This window comes from Erigeron canadensis, chromosome 3 (genome assembly GCF_010389155.1).
Source record: "Erigeron canadensis isolate Cc75 chromosome 3, C_canadensis_v1, whole genome shotgun sequence".
NCBI classification, from domain to species: Eukaryota; Viridiplantae; Streptophyta; class Magnoliopsida; order Asterales; family Asteraceae; genus Erigeron; species Erigeron canadensis.
Genome location: NC_057763.1, coordinates 36,878,037 through 36,896,288, shown reverse-complemented (window position 1 = coordinate 36,896,288; position 18,252 = coordinate 36,878,037). Strand labels below are relative to the sequence as shown.

The 18,252-nt window shown below is 32.7% G+C and overlaps 1 protein-coding gene across 1 annotated transcript; it reads left to right on the top strand.

Moving 5' to 3' along the window:
* The first annotated feature begins 10,482 nt into the window (after window positions 1-10,482).
* On the top strand, window positions 10,483-11,846 carry LOC122592948 (pathogen-associated molecular patterns-induced protein A70-like). Its single transcript, XM_043765282.1, has one exon. The coding sequence runs from the start codon at window positions 10,522-10,524 to the stop codon at window positions 11,365-11,367; it is 846 nt and encodes a 281-aa protein (XP_043621217.1). The 5' UTR covers window positions 10,483-10,521; the 3' UTR covers window positions 11,368-11,846.
* Window positions 11,847-18,252: the final 6,406 nt, after the last annotated feature.

The window sequence follows — 18,252 nt, the reverse complement described above, 5'->3', positions numbered from 1 at the left end:
ATAATAATCATTTTATACACCTTTTTACTTAGTTCATGATTTACTTTATTATAGGTCTATAACATGAAATATGACGGGATTGGATCAAGAACGTCACATAGTGGACTCGGCTTAATGAAGCACCTTATGACAAGCTTACTACACACCATGGATTGAATGATAATAATAGACAAGGTGGTGGTGTTCGAAAGACAAAAAAGGAGCCCAAAGATATTTGTTGGTGGACTAGTTCACGTGGGCTATTCAAGCATAGATAGGAAAGAAGTCCAAGGTGGTGGTGTCGTGGGCTAGTCCAAAGGAAGAAGCAAATTGGAGCAGCCCATTTTTGGTTCTTGTGGTCGCTCGAAGTCAACAAGCAGGAAGCCCAATTTGGCCATCAAATTAATTACCCTACTTTAACACTATATATATCATATGATATATCACAATCGAGAGCAGCTGACATTATTAGTCTAGGTTAGAATTTAAGTAGGTCAAATTAATTGTGGTGTGTTGGTTTTGGTGGTGTTCTCGGCCGAAGAGAGAAAAGGAGATAAAGAAGCAGCAGCTCGACATTAATTAGCCTAGGAGAATTAATTAATTGGTGAAATTAATTTGCAAGAAGATCAAATAAGGAGGTGGTGTCGTGTTGGTCAGATACGGCCGCAAGAAGGGAGAAAAGAAGAGATCGAGAGGCAGCCACTGGTTCCTTTGGTTCGACTTCGACATCATCCCCTACACCAACAATCGTTCGATTTCTGCTCCTTATTTATTATTGGTGACATTACTATTATTTTATTAATTATTTCCTATGTTGCACGGGAACTGGTACGAGAAACGGGTACGGGTACAGGAACGGGGAACAGCAAAACTCAAAAAATCAAGAAACGGGTACGGCACGGGTACGGATTTAAATAAATAAAAAATATATTCATACGTTGATGTTAACTTCAAAATTCATACATCTTCCAAAGATAAATCATAAATCTTTCAAAATTCATACATCTTCTATATTCTTGATAACTTAAATTAATAAAAAAAAATGGAGGTATTATGTTAATTATATCTTAAAGACTTATAGTTTGAGAAACTAATCCCAAATATAAACTATACGTTTGAATATCGATACCGACCTCGAACACATGACCTACAAGTAAGGCTCGTATCCCAAATATAAACTAGTCTAAACTGCTCAAGAAGGAAAAAAATCATTATTTAAATTTAAGAAACTGACTAAAAGAAATTACTCAACATAGAGTAAAATCACGTGATGATATTTACAAATAATTAGTATATTATGAATTTTATTCTAAAGAAATTATAACTTTAAATGCTTAGGGACTAAACTTAAACTTTGAATATACTAAAAGGACTTAAATGAATAAATATTATAAGAGAATGTCATCTTCCCCATTTGGATAACCTGCAAATACGTCGTCATACCTTTCCCTCCTCTGTATACGTTATTCCGGGAACTTACTGACCTTAAAAAAAAAAAGCTAACAAAAATGGGTTGAGGGTTGGGCGGTGACCACCCTTATTCTACACTGTATCCGCCACTGATTGACTGCCGGAAACTTAAAAAAAAACGTCCCCAAAACTAGAAACGGTACAAGCAACACCAGTTGACTTATCGAAGCGGTCAAGGAACGTCCCCAAATTTTTGGAAACGGCCTAGAAACGTTTCGCAGCCGTCCCCGTACACGTTTCCGTCCCCGACAAGTTTCCGGTACGGGGTACGGTGGCTTCTGGGCGTTTTCGTGCATCAGAGGTTATTTCATCATAAGATTTATTTACTTTACAATGGTTAGTATGGATTTATTTATGTTAGTGTTATTTGTTTTGTCATGAGTAGTAATGAGGTTGGGAGTAAATCCCTAACCTAATCTATACTTGAAAGAAACGGAAGGATAGATCGAGAGCAAGAGAGAAGGAAGAGAGTAAGAGAGAAGGAAGGGAGCAAGAGAGAAGAAAGAGAGCGAGAATAAGAAAAGGTTTCCTTCCTGAAGCCCTCGGGAAGACTTCTCTCCCTTTCTAGTTGGGAACTCCCTTGCCCTTGGAAAGACTTCATTCCCCTGCCCTTGGGAATAAGCTCTGGTATAACTTCTTTTTATTCCTTTGGCAAGGGAGCAAAGATTAATCCACAAGGATTTCTATTCCTCGTATTGACATTTTGGATTCAGGGGACAGGCCCATACCTGACAAGGCCCAAAATACGAGATGCCCTAATTGTCAGCCTATATACCCCATGATTGGATGTGAGATAAAAAAATCATTCAATACACAATTCACACAATCATTCATTCTTTCAATCAATCAAAAACAAATGCATCCTTCTAGAGAGAGAAACCAAGAGCTTTTCTCACTTTAGGTTATCATTTTATCACCTTAGGTTCGTGAATAACTTAGTAGGTTTGCACTCTAAAGTTAAGGAGATTAAAAGGATAACACGGTTAAAACCCCATTTTGATTGAGCTCAACATCTAATTCTCAAACATTGGCATCATCCGTAATTTTACTGATTATTGGACGGTTTTTTGTTGTTTCAAAGAAAAAATCATCATATTTGTTCTTGTTTGTTCTTTAGTTTCATATGGCTGAAGAATTTTCACCAGTTTCCTAGGTGGTTTCTTCTGGGTTAGGGATAAGTATTGATGGAAGAGAATCTCCAGTGATAAATCTAGAAACTTCTAACGATGGCATTCAAAGAATTTCAATTGAAAAATTCCAAGAATTTGGTTCTAGATCTGGTGAAATCTTGACAAGTGCAACAAATGTTGTTTTAGGTGATGGAGCTAGATTGCCACCCAAGGTGAGCTTTGGATCTAGCCTTGGTTCTTGTAGTGGCAGTGTTGGTTCACTTTTCTCCACACCTTCACCTTTTATATCTCCTTTCATCTCCTTGTTTCCAACACCCCCAACCAACACTTCTCCCATCAATGCACTCTCTTCACTTTCCTCTGGTCCTGGTGTGGTAAACTCTCAAAAGAGCTTTCTCACTCTAGGTTATCCTTTTATCACCTTAGGTTCGTGAAGAACTTAGTAGGTTTGCACTCTAAAGTTGAGGAGATTAAAAGGATAACACAGGAGATCGCTACATCCGAGTCTTCTCATTCTGGCTCAGAGTCTTCTTCTGAAAAACATATTGATGGTGATGAACATCATGATAGTAATCAAGGTGGTGGTGTTGATGTTCAAATCAATGTTGAATCCCCACTGCAAGTGTCTGCTGATGTCACTGCTCCAACCATCTGTTGAGATTTTGCTCAACTCTTCTTCAGTAGGAGAAGTGACACATCATCAGACACTTGCAGTGGGGATTCAACATTGATTTGAACATCAACACCACCACCTTGATTACTATCATGATGTTCATCACTATCACCATCAATAATTTAATATGTTCTTCAGAAAAAGATTCTGAGCCAGGATGAGAAGACTCGGATGTGGCAATCTCCTCCACATCCTCCACCATGTGTGAAAATATTTCAACAATTCGTTGACCCAACTGTGTTCGTCATATATGAAAAAACCTTGAGATCCATATGCGAAAATTGTATCTCCGTCTTGTGGTAATCCATGAATGTTAGCATTAAAGATGATTTGGAGAAATCTTTGATAGCATAAAAACTTAGAACCTCCAACAGCTTGAACATTTGTTCTTAAATTTTGAAAAATCATATTTGAGAAGCTGATATTAATATTATAAATAAGACCAACCATGGCAGGAGCTTGCTGTTGACTAAGCTCATAAAATGTGTCCTTCTTGTTTGACATGCATTTTAGGATGACATGGGCAATATACCTCCATCGAGAAGATAATAAGCTCTTCTTGTATTGTTGCTTGATGAGAGCAGCATCATAACCAATAGATTGAAAACAATGACAAATTTTGTTTTCAGAATAAGAAATATCCCCATCAGCATCACTCAAATGCAAGGAATCGATGATCATCGATTGAGTAATGACAATACCATGGCCAGAAACTTTGGCAGAAATCCCTTGAATATTATCCTCATCATGTAGCTTAGCAGAATCCCAAAATGATGTAACAAGCTGATCATAAACATGTGGTCTCTTTTAAATGGCAAATGAAATAATTGACCTCTCTAGAAATGTAAAGACATGATGAAATTCAGCATTTGGTGGAGATCTTTCTAAGCAGGCACGCACATTGTGCAAATGTGGGAAGTCCATATTTGCACTTGTAAGCACCTATTTCAAAAAAAATTGTGAGCTTCATGACATCAATAAGCATTATTCAAATGTAAAGAATCTCAGGTCATTAATATACAAATATTTCAGAGATAGAAAGATGATGAGATGTACCGATTATGATCACAAGAAGCCATAACAAATTGAATGTGTTAGAGTAGTCATAATACGTACTCAATCACTATCGCTATATATTATTAGAAAACGTCATTTGCTTATTTTATCTCTCATTTTCAAAAAGGCCCCCACATTTTATTTTATATACTTATCATTTACTCAGTAAAAGTGATATTATCATTCTCTCAACACGTGCATGGAGAACATAAACCGAATCAATAGTAACAGTTTTTAATCATTACGGAACCAAGACCAAACCATTAACAAATAAAATGGTTTGGACCTAAATTATGCTTCAATATTGTGTTCATTTCCATGTTTCTACATCTTTCATTTCATCATTAAAACAAGGCATTTACATTTACCAACACGAGTCATATGCCCGTGCAACGGCGGCGATGGTGGTAGCGGCGCCGGATGATGGTGACAGTAGTGGCGATGACGATAATGTCGAAAGCGGTGATGAGTGGTGGGGGCGGAAATGGTGAATGCTAAAGTAATTGATGTTAAAGGTAGTAGTGTAGTTATTTTAAGAGCTAAGGGGTTTATGTTGTAATTTATTTCATTAAGGGTATTATAGGTATATTAGGTAGAGATGTTTAGATTAGCGAATAAAGAAGAGAGTTATTTTGTGTAGTTCAGTTCATGTTGATGAAGAGGTTGTTCCAGTTAAAGCTAAGGAGTTTGAAGAGTCTGTAAGGCACTATGAAAATGATGTCCAATCGAAAACTGTCTTTGTCAATGAGTTTAGAATTAACGGGATCATTGAAGACGATATGCCAATAAGTGATGATGTTCTAAGAAGATATGCCAAGAGTGGATATGAAAAAGATTCTCAAAGTCAAATAGTTGAGTTATTAAACTATTCAAGAAAAAGGAAAGCTATAGCAAATGATGATACTACTGGAAAAAGTTCTAAGAAGCTAAAGTCTGGTCATTCTTTTAAAGCTATGATTGATAGGGTTGTGCTTCAAAAGAGAGAATTTTGTGCACTCCATTAATTGTTTCTTTGAATACCTTAACAGATGCATAGTTGAATCAAGATATTAAGACTAAAGCTACTAAATATAATTAAGATAGGATAAAAAAAGGATGATATCTGATGAAACAATTCATAGCCGTAAAACTTACTTAGTCATTGTTCAATAGCGATTATCTGTAACATGGTGCACATATGGAAGTCTCTGCAACACACATATGGAGGTATCTTAGGCACATAAAACTTTGGCTATTAAATTTTCTCATGATAGATGAAATGTTGTTCATTGCAGCAAGTGTAAAGAAACGTTCTATTGTACCCATTGCATCGAGAAATGGTAAATCTTTAAGTCAGAAATGTTCTTTTGTTTCCGCTTTGATTGTCAAACAATTTCTTTGCTAACCTAAAGTATTTCCTAAATACTCAGGTATCCTCACTTGTCAGAAAAAAAAATATTAGAGCCTTGCCCATTTTGCCATGGAAATCTTTAATCATTAAGGTGACAATCTCAACCCATTCATTGATTAATTGGTCGCTCTAGTTTGTGTTTTATCTTAAAAAACAGGTCAAATTATAAAGATTTTATTACTTGAATGATGTTTTGTTAATTAGTTGCCTATAGTAACTTATATAGAATGGGCTCGTTTAAACACTACGTTTATTAGGTTGTTAACTTTGACTTATTATGTTTTGTTGTTAGCGATATGGTGGTGGTGGTGGTGGTTATATGATACTCTAAGTTAGGTTATACGGAGTACATATTTTTGGATGATTATTGATAGGTAATGTCTACTCTTTATTTTTGTTACTTTAGTATTTAAATACTACTCCGTATTTGTTTGAGACAGTCAATGACGTGATAAAAGACAAATAAAATACATGGCTGCCTTTTATAGGAAAATTTTATATATGCCATTGTTAAGTTATAAAGTATTATATTTGCTCAATTAGAGTTTTAAATATTATATATGTTATTCTTAATACTCTCAAATATCAATTTGCCATTGTTAAGTAAAAAAGTATCATATGTGTCTAAATACATTATTAGATATTATATATGGGGCCATTATTTTTGAAATATATGTGTCATTAAAATATATCAGATATATGTCATTCCTAATCTACCAATATATCAAATATGTCATTGTTAAGTAAAAAAGATTAAATATCTCTAAATAAAATTTTAAATATTATATATTTTGTTGTTAATTTTGAAATACATTAAATATTTCATTGAAATATACTCAATATGACCAATTAAACTAATTTAGTCTAAATTAAAACATAAAAATTCTTTAAGATTATTAATAAAATATTTAGAAATCATAATTACATACGTTTTTTCTCTTGCTTTTATAATTTAATCCTTTTTTTTCTCTAACCGTGTAAGTTTAATTCAATGTTACCGACATGATTAATTTCATTAATATTTTTAAATCCGTTATTCAATTCAATTCATGGTATATATAAAAGTGTTGCGATCTTGGTTTGTAAGTGACTCAACTATGTGATGCTTTTATTTTTGCATAGTAATTAGCCTTCACGACATTTGATGCAAGAAAAACTCATGAATTAAAGAAAAAGTGGATAACTGCAAGTTAAAGTTTAATGATAAATTTAAAAGTATTTGATATATTTTAATGACATGTTAGATATATTTCGAAAATAATGACCCTATATATAATATCTAATAATGTATTTGGACACATAAGATATTTTTCTACTGACAATGGGGTTGGTGGCCCATTGATAAGGTCTTTGACCTTGGGATGATCCATCTGGGTTCGAGTCTCACTTCCCATATTTGTGGGGGTGGATTAATTGGGAGTTTTTCGAAAGTCCTGGTTTTCAGGCATACGTGTAATTTAATAGTAGGAGTAGAATAGAATGTCGTTCAAAAAAAAAGATATTTTTCTACTTAACAATGACATATTTAATATTTGTAGGTATTAGAAATGACATATATGATATTTCAAATTTTAATTGGACAAATATGATATTTTAAAGAGTTAATTACAGAAGTCGTCCCTGTCGTGGTACCCAGCTTGCAGGTTTCATCCCTAACTTTCAAAAATTACACTTTTAATCCAAAAAACTTTGTTTCGTCAACAGTTTTAATCCTGGCCATAAACGTTCGTTTAAAATCAAGTCACGTGATTCGCACGTGATGGGTAATCTCGTAAATTGGCTTAATAATACCGGAGTTAATTACAGAAATTGTCCCTGTTGTGGGCGGTCACTTGCAACTTTCATCCCTAACTTTCAAAAAATTACATTTTTGATTGTAACTTATTCATGGGCGGAGATTATCAGTTAGGGATGAGCAAAAGAACCGTTGACCCGCGCCCGACCCGGAACCGGCCCGAACCGACCCGCCCGTTGCCCAAACGGGCCGGGTCACGGGTCACGTTTTTGTTGCATTCGCGGGTCGGGTCGGGCCGGCCCGGGTCGTGTGAAGGCAAAAACCGAAAAAACGTGAAGAAAACCCGAGACCCGGCCGTACCCGACCCGGACCTTCACGGGCCGGGTCACGGTTTCGATTTTCATGCATTCACGGGTCGCGGGTCGGGACGGGTTTTTGTGGGTCGGGTCGGGCCATTTGCACATCCCTATTAATATCACTTCTAACAACTTTGATGGCCTGAGAAGCCCAATATTACATGGGCTGTTAAATGTTTGATTGTGGTTAGGCATTGTCCTTGATTGCCTGGACCCAGCAAGATGTCATCTCGACATGCCCAATTCATTTTTTGGTATGAATCTTTAATTCGTTGGCTCACACAAAGCCAAAATGGGTGAATTTGTTTCGTTGACCAACTAACCCACATAGTCACCATGCACCCCACTCATATTTTTCCTTCTTTTAAGTTAGTTTAGCCGAGGGGAAAAAATGATATAACCACTCATTATATATATATATATATATATATATATATATTTTGGGAAGCCTTTCTTAATTTGTTTTGCTAGGAGTAAAGAGCTAGCCGAAAAGAGTCATGTAATTAGTTACTGTAATAAGTAAGTGTAGTCAGTTGTTAATTAGTTTTGTAACCAGCTGATATGAAGTTGTTCTAAAACAAAATACTTCGTAATACTTAGTGTTGTATTTCAGTCAAGTATTTTTCTGGAAAGGCTCCAAGTCAAGTTTGTCTTCATTTTTTCTACTAATATATAAAGCATGCAGCTCCTAAAATCCTGTTCATATGTACCGGCCTGATTGATCAACACTGATCATCTAATAATGTCCAATTCACAATCTGTATTTATTTATTTTTGTTCAATTTCATACAAACATCTCTCTGCTCTCCCCTTCTTCCACACAAACATCTCACAGTTCTAGATTTCATGATTTATCAATATCATCAACTCTAGAGTTAGAAACAATAGAATGCAAAATATTTATAGCTTATGTACAATGACAATTTCCATTTACTTTAATTGACTCATGTTTTTCGTTCCATATATAATTTAGCAGTTCTAGATCTGAATCCCTTGATTTTTTTATTTTTTTTTTGAGATATAATATACCGTTGTTTCTACTGTAGTTTCTGATTTTGATTTGATATTTTTGTTTAATTTTAGGGTTACATGTTACTACCACTTATTAAAGTGAAAGCACATGTTTCAAAAGTTAAAAGAGACAAAGTTTATGTTCATGTATTTGTTTACCTTTTACCATTGTGCTTTTTATAAACCATAACGATCATGTTACCCACGCGTTGTGGCGGATATCATGGGCGTCGGTTGCCGGGGTGTTGGTCAGTTGGTGATGATGGACGATGGTGGTGGTTATTGACGGAAATAAAAGGGTGTGTGTTGTTTTTTGATATATAGAAAGAAAGAATATCTTGTGCGTGTGTTGTTTTGGCATAAAGAAAGAGAGAATGAAAATATTTGTATTTTGTTTTAAAGAAAATGGTAAGTTGTTAATTCTTCATGTCCCAAAAAATTTAAATTTTCAACCTTACCCTTATATTTTTTAGGGTTTTGCTAAACAAAGCCCAAAGGATTTTCGTTAAGGTGCATTAATTAGTTGTACACTTATCATAAAATTCAAGGGCCGACCCCAAAAGCAGACGAAATCACTATGGAACCAGACCTCCTCGTTGCTGCTTAATTCATGGAGTATATATAGATAACCAACTAGGAGCGAACTCGTCCATAACATCAGGTGAATGTGATGTCTAGTTAAATATTAATTGTGATGATTGTTCTTATATACGAGTATTAATTAGGATTTGTGAAACACTTGAACTACGGCCGATTTGTAACACTATATCCATCAACAATAATAGCACGTTCAAACGGTGTTCCTTCTCCATTATTGTGTGCAATTTTATTACATTAATTTCTCTACAAATTTCACATTTAAGCTAGGTACGTGTTGATGCAATTATTTTGTGTTGCTAATTAACTACAAGACTAAAATATCCTTCAAATTCGTCGTACATATGTAAGTTAACATTCACATTGCTCGTGTCTTTGATTTGTGATTCTGAATCTATTCCACCATAGAGAGCAGGTGCTATTTATGCTATAAATCTGTTGTTTTTAATTTATTTTGTTGTCCAATCCAATCCGTGCTACTTGGGTTAATCATTCTCAAAACGGTGGTAAGTCGGCATCCATTTTTTCCAATGTTCATGAAGCGTTAGTTTCAGCATTAGAAATCTTTTGTTCCGTTACTCCATATAACCAAACATTTTCAAACATATCTCATATTTCACGAGTGTCTATTTTTATCAACTATATTATCATTTAATTTACATCAACTACTTTAACATTAATAACTATGTACACCATTAACGCCACTATCACCTATCGTTGCTGCCATGCCTCCGCAATGTGTAAGTACCCCTCTCGTTTAATTATTAGTTTAATTAATATGTGTTATTAAACCTTTTATCCATTAAAAGGAGAGTTATGAAGCAATAATAACACTATGCGACGTATCTTTTAGATATTTCGAGACATACGATGGTCGATAAAAGTATTGAGGTGTCCTTTCCATTTTGTCAACTTTAAAACAGTCTACTTGTCCTATCTCCATCATCGCCTAGAAAGAACCAATAGATTGTCTTTAATTTTGCTAATAAATCATTGCAGTAGTAAATACGAGTATAATTTTTTATACATACAAAAAATGGGATATTATATGAGGGGTGGGGCGAGTATATAGTATCCAAGCTTTTTCTCTTTTTCTAACATCTATCTATTTTCTTTCCTTACAAATGGAGAAAGTTAATGAATCTATGATAAGTTGTAGTAGTAGTAGTAGTTCTCTTTGGTCTTATATTATATCATGGTGTACGCCAATTGTTCTTTTTGGTGTTGCAAATCTTATAATAGCCACTCTTTTCTTGGCTTCAAAAACAAACACCAATAAAACCGCAACCAAACAACAATATGATGAAAATGACCATGACTATGGTTATATTCATGGCGCTTCATTTACACCAATTGTCGCTCGAGTATCATCGATATTCGAGCGAGCCAAGTCTATTGATTTATCTTCCATTATTCCCAAAATCACCACCACAACCACCACCAACAACAACGACGAGTCATCAGAACCCGCAACATACACTTCACTGAGTCGACTATCTCAGTCAATATTTTCCATTTGTGAGTACGACTCACAACCCGACTCACCACGTTACCCATCCAATAAACCCAAACCAAACCCACCGACTTCTTCGATACTGGGACGTTTAAAATCCATAGATTTCTCGTCCATTTATGGTGTCGTCGACAACACCAAAAAGTCGTCAGAAGATCATAAATCGGATGACTCGCTGAGTCAACTCGTCCGAGTTCCAACATTCTTCGACCGAATCAAGTCGTTTAGAATAGTGGCTCCGTTAATGAAAACACGAAGCGAGGTAAAAAAATTGTGCGATCCTAATGACACAGGCGAAGAAGAAGTTCGGTTGTTGCAACGGCCAGAGACGGCAAGGGCTAAGCGTAATGCGGCTGATGATGCAAAAGCAGAAAATTTCATTACTAAATTTAGGGAACAGCTCAAGTTGCAACGTCGTGATTCCTTTGCAAGATATAATGACATGTTGAGAAACTAAAAGAAGAAATATATAAATATAAAGAAGCACTTCTAATATTTAAACTCATAACAAAACGTCATATGAAGCGGAGCTTCTTATTTAAACAGTTTTCTTATGTATTATATCTTTCTCTTTATTAAATGAGAGATTGAGTATCGTTCTTGTCACGAACAACACTTAATAGTTTTTATGCTATTGGCCGGGATAACGGACTTAACGGTTGATGACGGAGGAAAAAGGTAGTGGAAGACTAATTTGTTGTCCTGCCATTTTCACTTGTTTTCGAGATATTTTAGTTGGTTAGTAGGAAAAATCATGATAGTTATATTTTTCTTTATTTGTTATTGGTTATCTCATATTATTATGTAGTAGCAGCAGCTAATATTTGTAGGTTTAATTTTTATGGTTGTATTACTTGTATTTACTTTCTATTAATCTAGCTACTTATTTGTAGTCTATTCAATTTTTATAAAATTTGTTAGATTTATTTTTGTTTATGAACGTATATTCTGTCATGTCGAAAGAATAAGAAATTAATATATGTTTAAAATAGTTATTTAGTTTAATAAATGTAACAATGTAAGATATAATGTAATGGTAACCTAATTAAGTCGCATAAAAAACAAGGTAGACACAATTTTAATATAATCGATGATATGGATTTCTATAAAAACGTGGATAAGTGATACTTATCTTGAAATGGTGATAGTCAAATGGTACATGTATTATTGGTTGGTGGTAAATCAATCAAACTCGTTGGAAAATAGAGCACACGCGACAGTGCAGTCTGAGGACAAATTAAAGTCACGTCGACAAGAAAAAAATATCCTCACCAAAAGATGCTATTATTTTTCACGGGTTTTTCTTATGAAAAATGATAAATCTCTAACAATCGTTTAACAAATACATACATACTTTATATGTACACAAAAAGCCTAAAAATAACTGAAATTAGGTATGAGATAAATAGCCCATACAAAAACCCAAAAATCAAAAAAAAATTACCATGGTCGGTGATACATTACTATTGATCAATTCATTTGTCTTGAAGTTATCTTGAATATCAGTCAAATATCGGTCAGGATCGGTTCAACTAGGTCAAGGTCAACAAAAGTTTTTTTTTTTTTTTTTTTTTTAATTTCAAAGGTTTTCGAAACTCATGAATTCATATCATTAAACATTTAAACAACTCAGGTAAGTTATTTTTCAACATCTTTGGTCTATTCGACGTTTCTATATTAAGTTTGCACCAGTCAATGATTGATAAAATATGGTTAACATGTATATTAAGTGCGATGTAGATTATATTAATAAATTTATATATAATTAACATGAATGTATAGGATAACAAGATATTCATAGATCATTATAAAACTTCAATATATAATAGACGAAAGATTGTTTATAATGTATATATAGCTGACCTTATTTTTGCTAACACTAAAAGATACTTCCATGTGAACCGATTTTAAACAGTACTAAAATTAATGGTACCTGAACCAAACCCGAAACCATAACTTCGGTACGATATTCGCTCCTACTTTTAATGATAATTGGTTCTGATACTAATTCGATACGGTATTATACTCAAAACCAGCCCTACTTACAGGTATGTAATATTGTAATACAAAAATCTAAGCGGTATAAACTTAAGTGGGCCGACTTTTCAATAAAAGTATGAAGTATCGGTAGTGAATCAAGGCTTCATGGGTTGACCGGCCTATAAAGGTCAAGTATTTATTGGGTTAAAGTAGCCCAATATAATAAAGAGTTTGTTATTCATAGCATTTAGCAATTAGTACTAGATTTTAGACTCGTGTCCAACACTGGACACTACGATATTATCAATATTAATTTTTCATACATTTAAGTCATATAAACTAATAATTTTGAAGATATACGGTTCCAAGTGTTATATTTTGCAAGTTGTAGTAAAATAATAAGAGGTGCGTCACTGTCATTAGTAGCTGAGACATATTATCTATTATAAAATTTTTAGAAACCAATTTTACTCATAATGTGATATTATTAGGAAAGAAAAACAAGAATTAAAATATAAACATACATGTGATCATGTACTTGACATTCAAGTATATGTCTTTAATCATGATGAGAGCCCATAACACGAAGAAGTTTCTTTTCAATCATCTGTCCTATGATAACTAAATAACAATTAGAATTGTTTTCATAATTTTTGATAACAATTATGACTCCTAATTTGAGTGACAATTGTAACTTTAAACATTAATACGCAGAACTAAAATATAAAGAAGGGGAAATTTTTGTACCTTTTTGATTGAGAGGTAAAGTGAACCTTGAAAGGAGTTCATATCAATTTGGATATAGTATTCAAGTAACCCTCTGTTGTAAATCGTGTTTTGTTAATCGTCTCATTTTATGTGATTCCTATTATGTTTATGATAAAGATTTGTATATTGTTATCTGTTATTGTGTTTGTATTAGGTATCTAGAGTTCATATTGTATTTATATTAAATTAAATATAATTTATAATTTATAAAAATCTAATCCGGTATATTATTAAATTGGACGACATTATCAATATTGTATTAGGATACCATTGTACGACATTTATAAGTATCAATTTATAAGATTTTCTTATAAGTAATATTTATCTTTAGTCATGTAGTCGACATTATTATTTATATGTGTAAATCTATATTTATTTCATATAATAAAAAATCAAGAAAAGTCAAAATTAAAAATTTGAGAAAATAATCAAATGATTAATAACTTTAAAAAAATCTTCTCAAGTTGATGGCTAAAAATAAATATAAGTAAAATATTTAAGGTTAAAGATTGTAAATTATTGATGAAAAAAAAAAAGAAAATGTAAATTAATAAGAATTTTTCTACAAATACTAATATAATTAATGAGAATTAATGCTATTTAAAATTTTAAAATCATAAAATATACTATATATATATAATGTTTGTTATTGGTACATTGAATAACTTGATATTAAACAAATACTTCAACTAATACAAAAATTATATAGTTAATAATCAACTAACACAATAATAATTTAAAATATAAAAATAATTATTGTATTAAGTAAATATAAAGAACATTTTATTTTTAATATTATATAAGATAGAGTTTTTTTATTTTTAATAAGTGATTAATATTTTTTATTAAAAATGTTAAGGACTATTTCTATTTTTTCCTTATATGACATCATAATTAAATACAAACCTTTTAAGATAACATATGGGCTTGCCACATCAAAAATTTTTTAAAAATAGTTATAAAAAACAATCTTGTTTTATTTATTATAAAGATAAAGATATTTGGATAATGATTATTGGGATTTTTAATTTCTAACTAATTAAATGATGACATAAGCAAAAATCAATTTGATAAAATTAAACGATTTGATTAGTTAATAAATCATTAGTTCAACTGTCTTATAGTATATGTATAAGATTATGGCATTAAGGGTGCACCAAACTATGGTATATGGCAAGTTATTTTTAGGATTATTTATTTTCTTGTATAACATCTCACTACATGTTAATCATTGCTATTATGATTAGTAAATCCATCAATCAAAGATCTAACATGTAATATACTTGATGAAAGTTTGTATTTGGTTCTTGCTAAATCTTACAATTAAAATAAATGAAAATTTAAAGTTTCAAGCACATCTAAGCAAAACTCTATATATTGTCTCCGTTCTTATTTTTTCTTCTTTGTATAAGCTTGTTATTATAAATGAACTTGTCTTCGTTGTTATTTTTGAAAATTGGCGTTGACAGTCAGCTGTACGTTTTTTTAAATTACTAATTAGCGTTGGCTTTGGCTTTTTTGCGTTATTTAGTACGACAAAGATGATCACTACAATACAATTAAGATCATTTGGGAATAACCAAAATATCAACCAAGACTAATATGCATGTCTAACATTGCTAATTATAATACTCATAGTATACATAATTGATCATAGATAACTAACTCTCTACTTCTTCTAGAATAAAAAACTTATGCTTGATATAGTTGTTCAGGCCGTAGGGTACAAGATAATATTTGAATATGTGGTGTTTACCGATGTATCTAAAACCTCATTAAATACAATATATTAGATTTTAGACTCGTATCAAACAGTAGCGAAACCAAGATTTATACATAGGATGGGCCAAAACTAGACAATTGTTTAAGCAGTAGCGGAACTAAAATTCAATGTGACTCGTAGCACATATATTTCTCACTAGCTCTGTGCTAACGTAATGTAACGATAATTTAGTTGCACATATATATATCTTTATGGGTTTTATTGTTAAAAGTTTTTTCGAAAGTTTAAATTTAGTTGCATTGACCAGTATCTCATTTTTTAGCAGACCCGTAACACCAATAAAAAAAAATCATGTTTCAAAAGATTTAAACTAGATGGATTTAACGAACCCGTAACCCGAACAACCCCTACTCTATATTTGGTTCCTGCGATGGGACTAAGTTTTTCAAACCTAATCATGTGAATTAACAATATTTCCACATAGGTCAAAACCCGTAGTAACAATATTAGGAATGTTATACTAAATCAAACAAGTAACAATATTAATTATACACTTAGAAGAAATGTTATGCTAAATTAAATACATAGTTAAAACCCGTTTATACCTTATAAAATGAAAGAACAACTTTAAACCACATAAATCAAAACGAAAACAACAACAACAACATCAAACAAGTAACAATATTAATCATACACTTAGAAGAATTGTTATGCTAAACTAAATACATAGTCAAAACCCGTTCATACCTTATAAAATGAAGAACAACTTTAAACCACATAAATCAAAACGAAAACAACAACAACATCTTGGATCTATGATCTATTACTACAAATATACCTATGTTAGATTGAATATAAAAGAATAAAAAAATGAATTCAGTGAATTAATTAATATACCCATGTAGTATGTTAGATTAGAAAAAAAGAATGGAGACTATTAAAATTTCCATGGAGGATCGGTTAGTTCATTAGATATGAAAAAAAAAGAGAATGGAAATCTTTTCAAGAGTGGCATAAAAAAAGGAGGGGTTGACTAGTTGCAACATTTAGTTGATCAATGAGCCAATGTTAAAAGAAGTTTACTTTTATATAGGATGGTCAACTCACTTATAAACTAAAATTTTGCAGAACTAATTGTTAAGTATTATTAATGGGCTTGGATGGCTTTGGCCCTCCCTGCTACCAAAGTGGCTCCGCCACTGGTATCAAATACACAGATTATTTATTACATATTAAATATAAAATTAAATATATGTAATTCAAGAAAGATGTAAAAGAAGAATCTGGTAAATTAAATATAAAAAATGTAATTAAAATTGTGAAAAACAAACCGTAAATTCAAATATAAAGAATGTAATGAAAATCAAAGTAACAAAATGTAATATTGAAATATTGACAAAAACGTTTAACTTCTATTAATATTATATGTCCTGTTGTCATTTTTCTTAATTATACAATTAAAAAAATTCTTGCAGTTTTTGTTATGATATTTTTTCATTAAAGTTTTAGATTATATAGTTAAATATATTATTTTTTTTATATATAATCATTAATAATTTGACATTATAATTAAAAATAAATTAAACAGGCTTTAATTAGTTGGATATTTTGGATAAACATAATTTTTATATTTTATGTTTTATTCCAATAAAAATATTATTTAATAAAAAAGTTTAAAAATGTAAATTGATGATGAAAAAAAAGTGTAAATTATTTATGACATGTGGTAATTTAAATAAGTTAGAGAAATTGAGAGTTGTGCTTACATATATATTTTGTTAGGCCTCACACTAAGGCTCTTCGATGGGGTCGTCGATGGGCTCGTCGACACTCCTAGCTTAGGGAGTGAGCTCGTCGACGGGGGCTTCCTTCGTTACACATCGATCGGTTGAAGCGTATTGACGAGGGGAGGAGCATATGGCGGGGACCGCATGTAACGTAAACAAAAAAAAATGATTTTTTTCAAAATTTTTGAAAACCAACGGCTAGTATGCTTTCCTTTTTTTCCCCCCTTTTCATCTATATATACTACTAATTAATTCATTTCCTTCTTCACCACATTTCATTTCTTCACAACTCCTTTCACTTTTTCTTCACAATATCAACAAATTCTTTCACTCCCACTACATCTCTAAACCATGTCAAACAACAACGAAAACCAAATTAACGACATGTGGAGTCACTTTCTAGAAAACCCAATGCCGGGTATACCCCCGATGCCGGCTATGTCGTCAACTAACCAAGGCCAAACAAGCCATGCTTCTAGCTCATCCAACCCAATCCCAATGGGTCCTTCACCCCCTTGCCTCGTTAACCCATATTCTCAAGCGTATTACAATCAAATTGGTTACAATCCAGTTATGGGTCAAACTCAAACTTGGACCGAGTCTCAACGTTTGGCGTTACTCGAAGCCCAAATTCAAGCTCAAATGCAAGCTCAAATGGCGTTTGACTTTCACCAACAACAACATCAAAGACCAAGAACTTCACAACCGCCATTGATTATCAATGAAAATGTCCCCGACAAAGATAGTGTCGCGTCTGCCGATGATGAAGATGAAGATGAAGTTGTGGAGGTGGGTCGTGGGAAGAGGCGCGCCACAAAACCGAGAGAGAAAAGGAACTGGGAAGATGATGATACATTGTTAGCACGATGTTGGGTGCATTGGTCGCAGGACCCGGTGGTGGGTAATAGTCAGACGGAGGGTATTTTTTGGAAAAAAGTGGTGGAGATGTTTAACAACGAAACACAACACGCAGCACGTACGAAGAGCCAAATACACGGCAAATGGAACAAGATTAAAAAAGGTGTTAAGGCATTTGGTGCGGCGTTGAAGAAGGTTAGCGAGCATGACCGACAAAGTGGGGCGG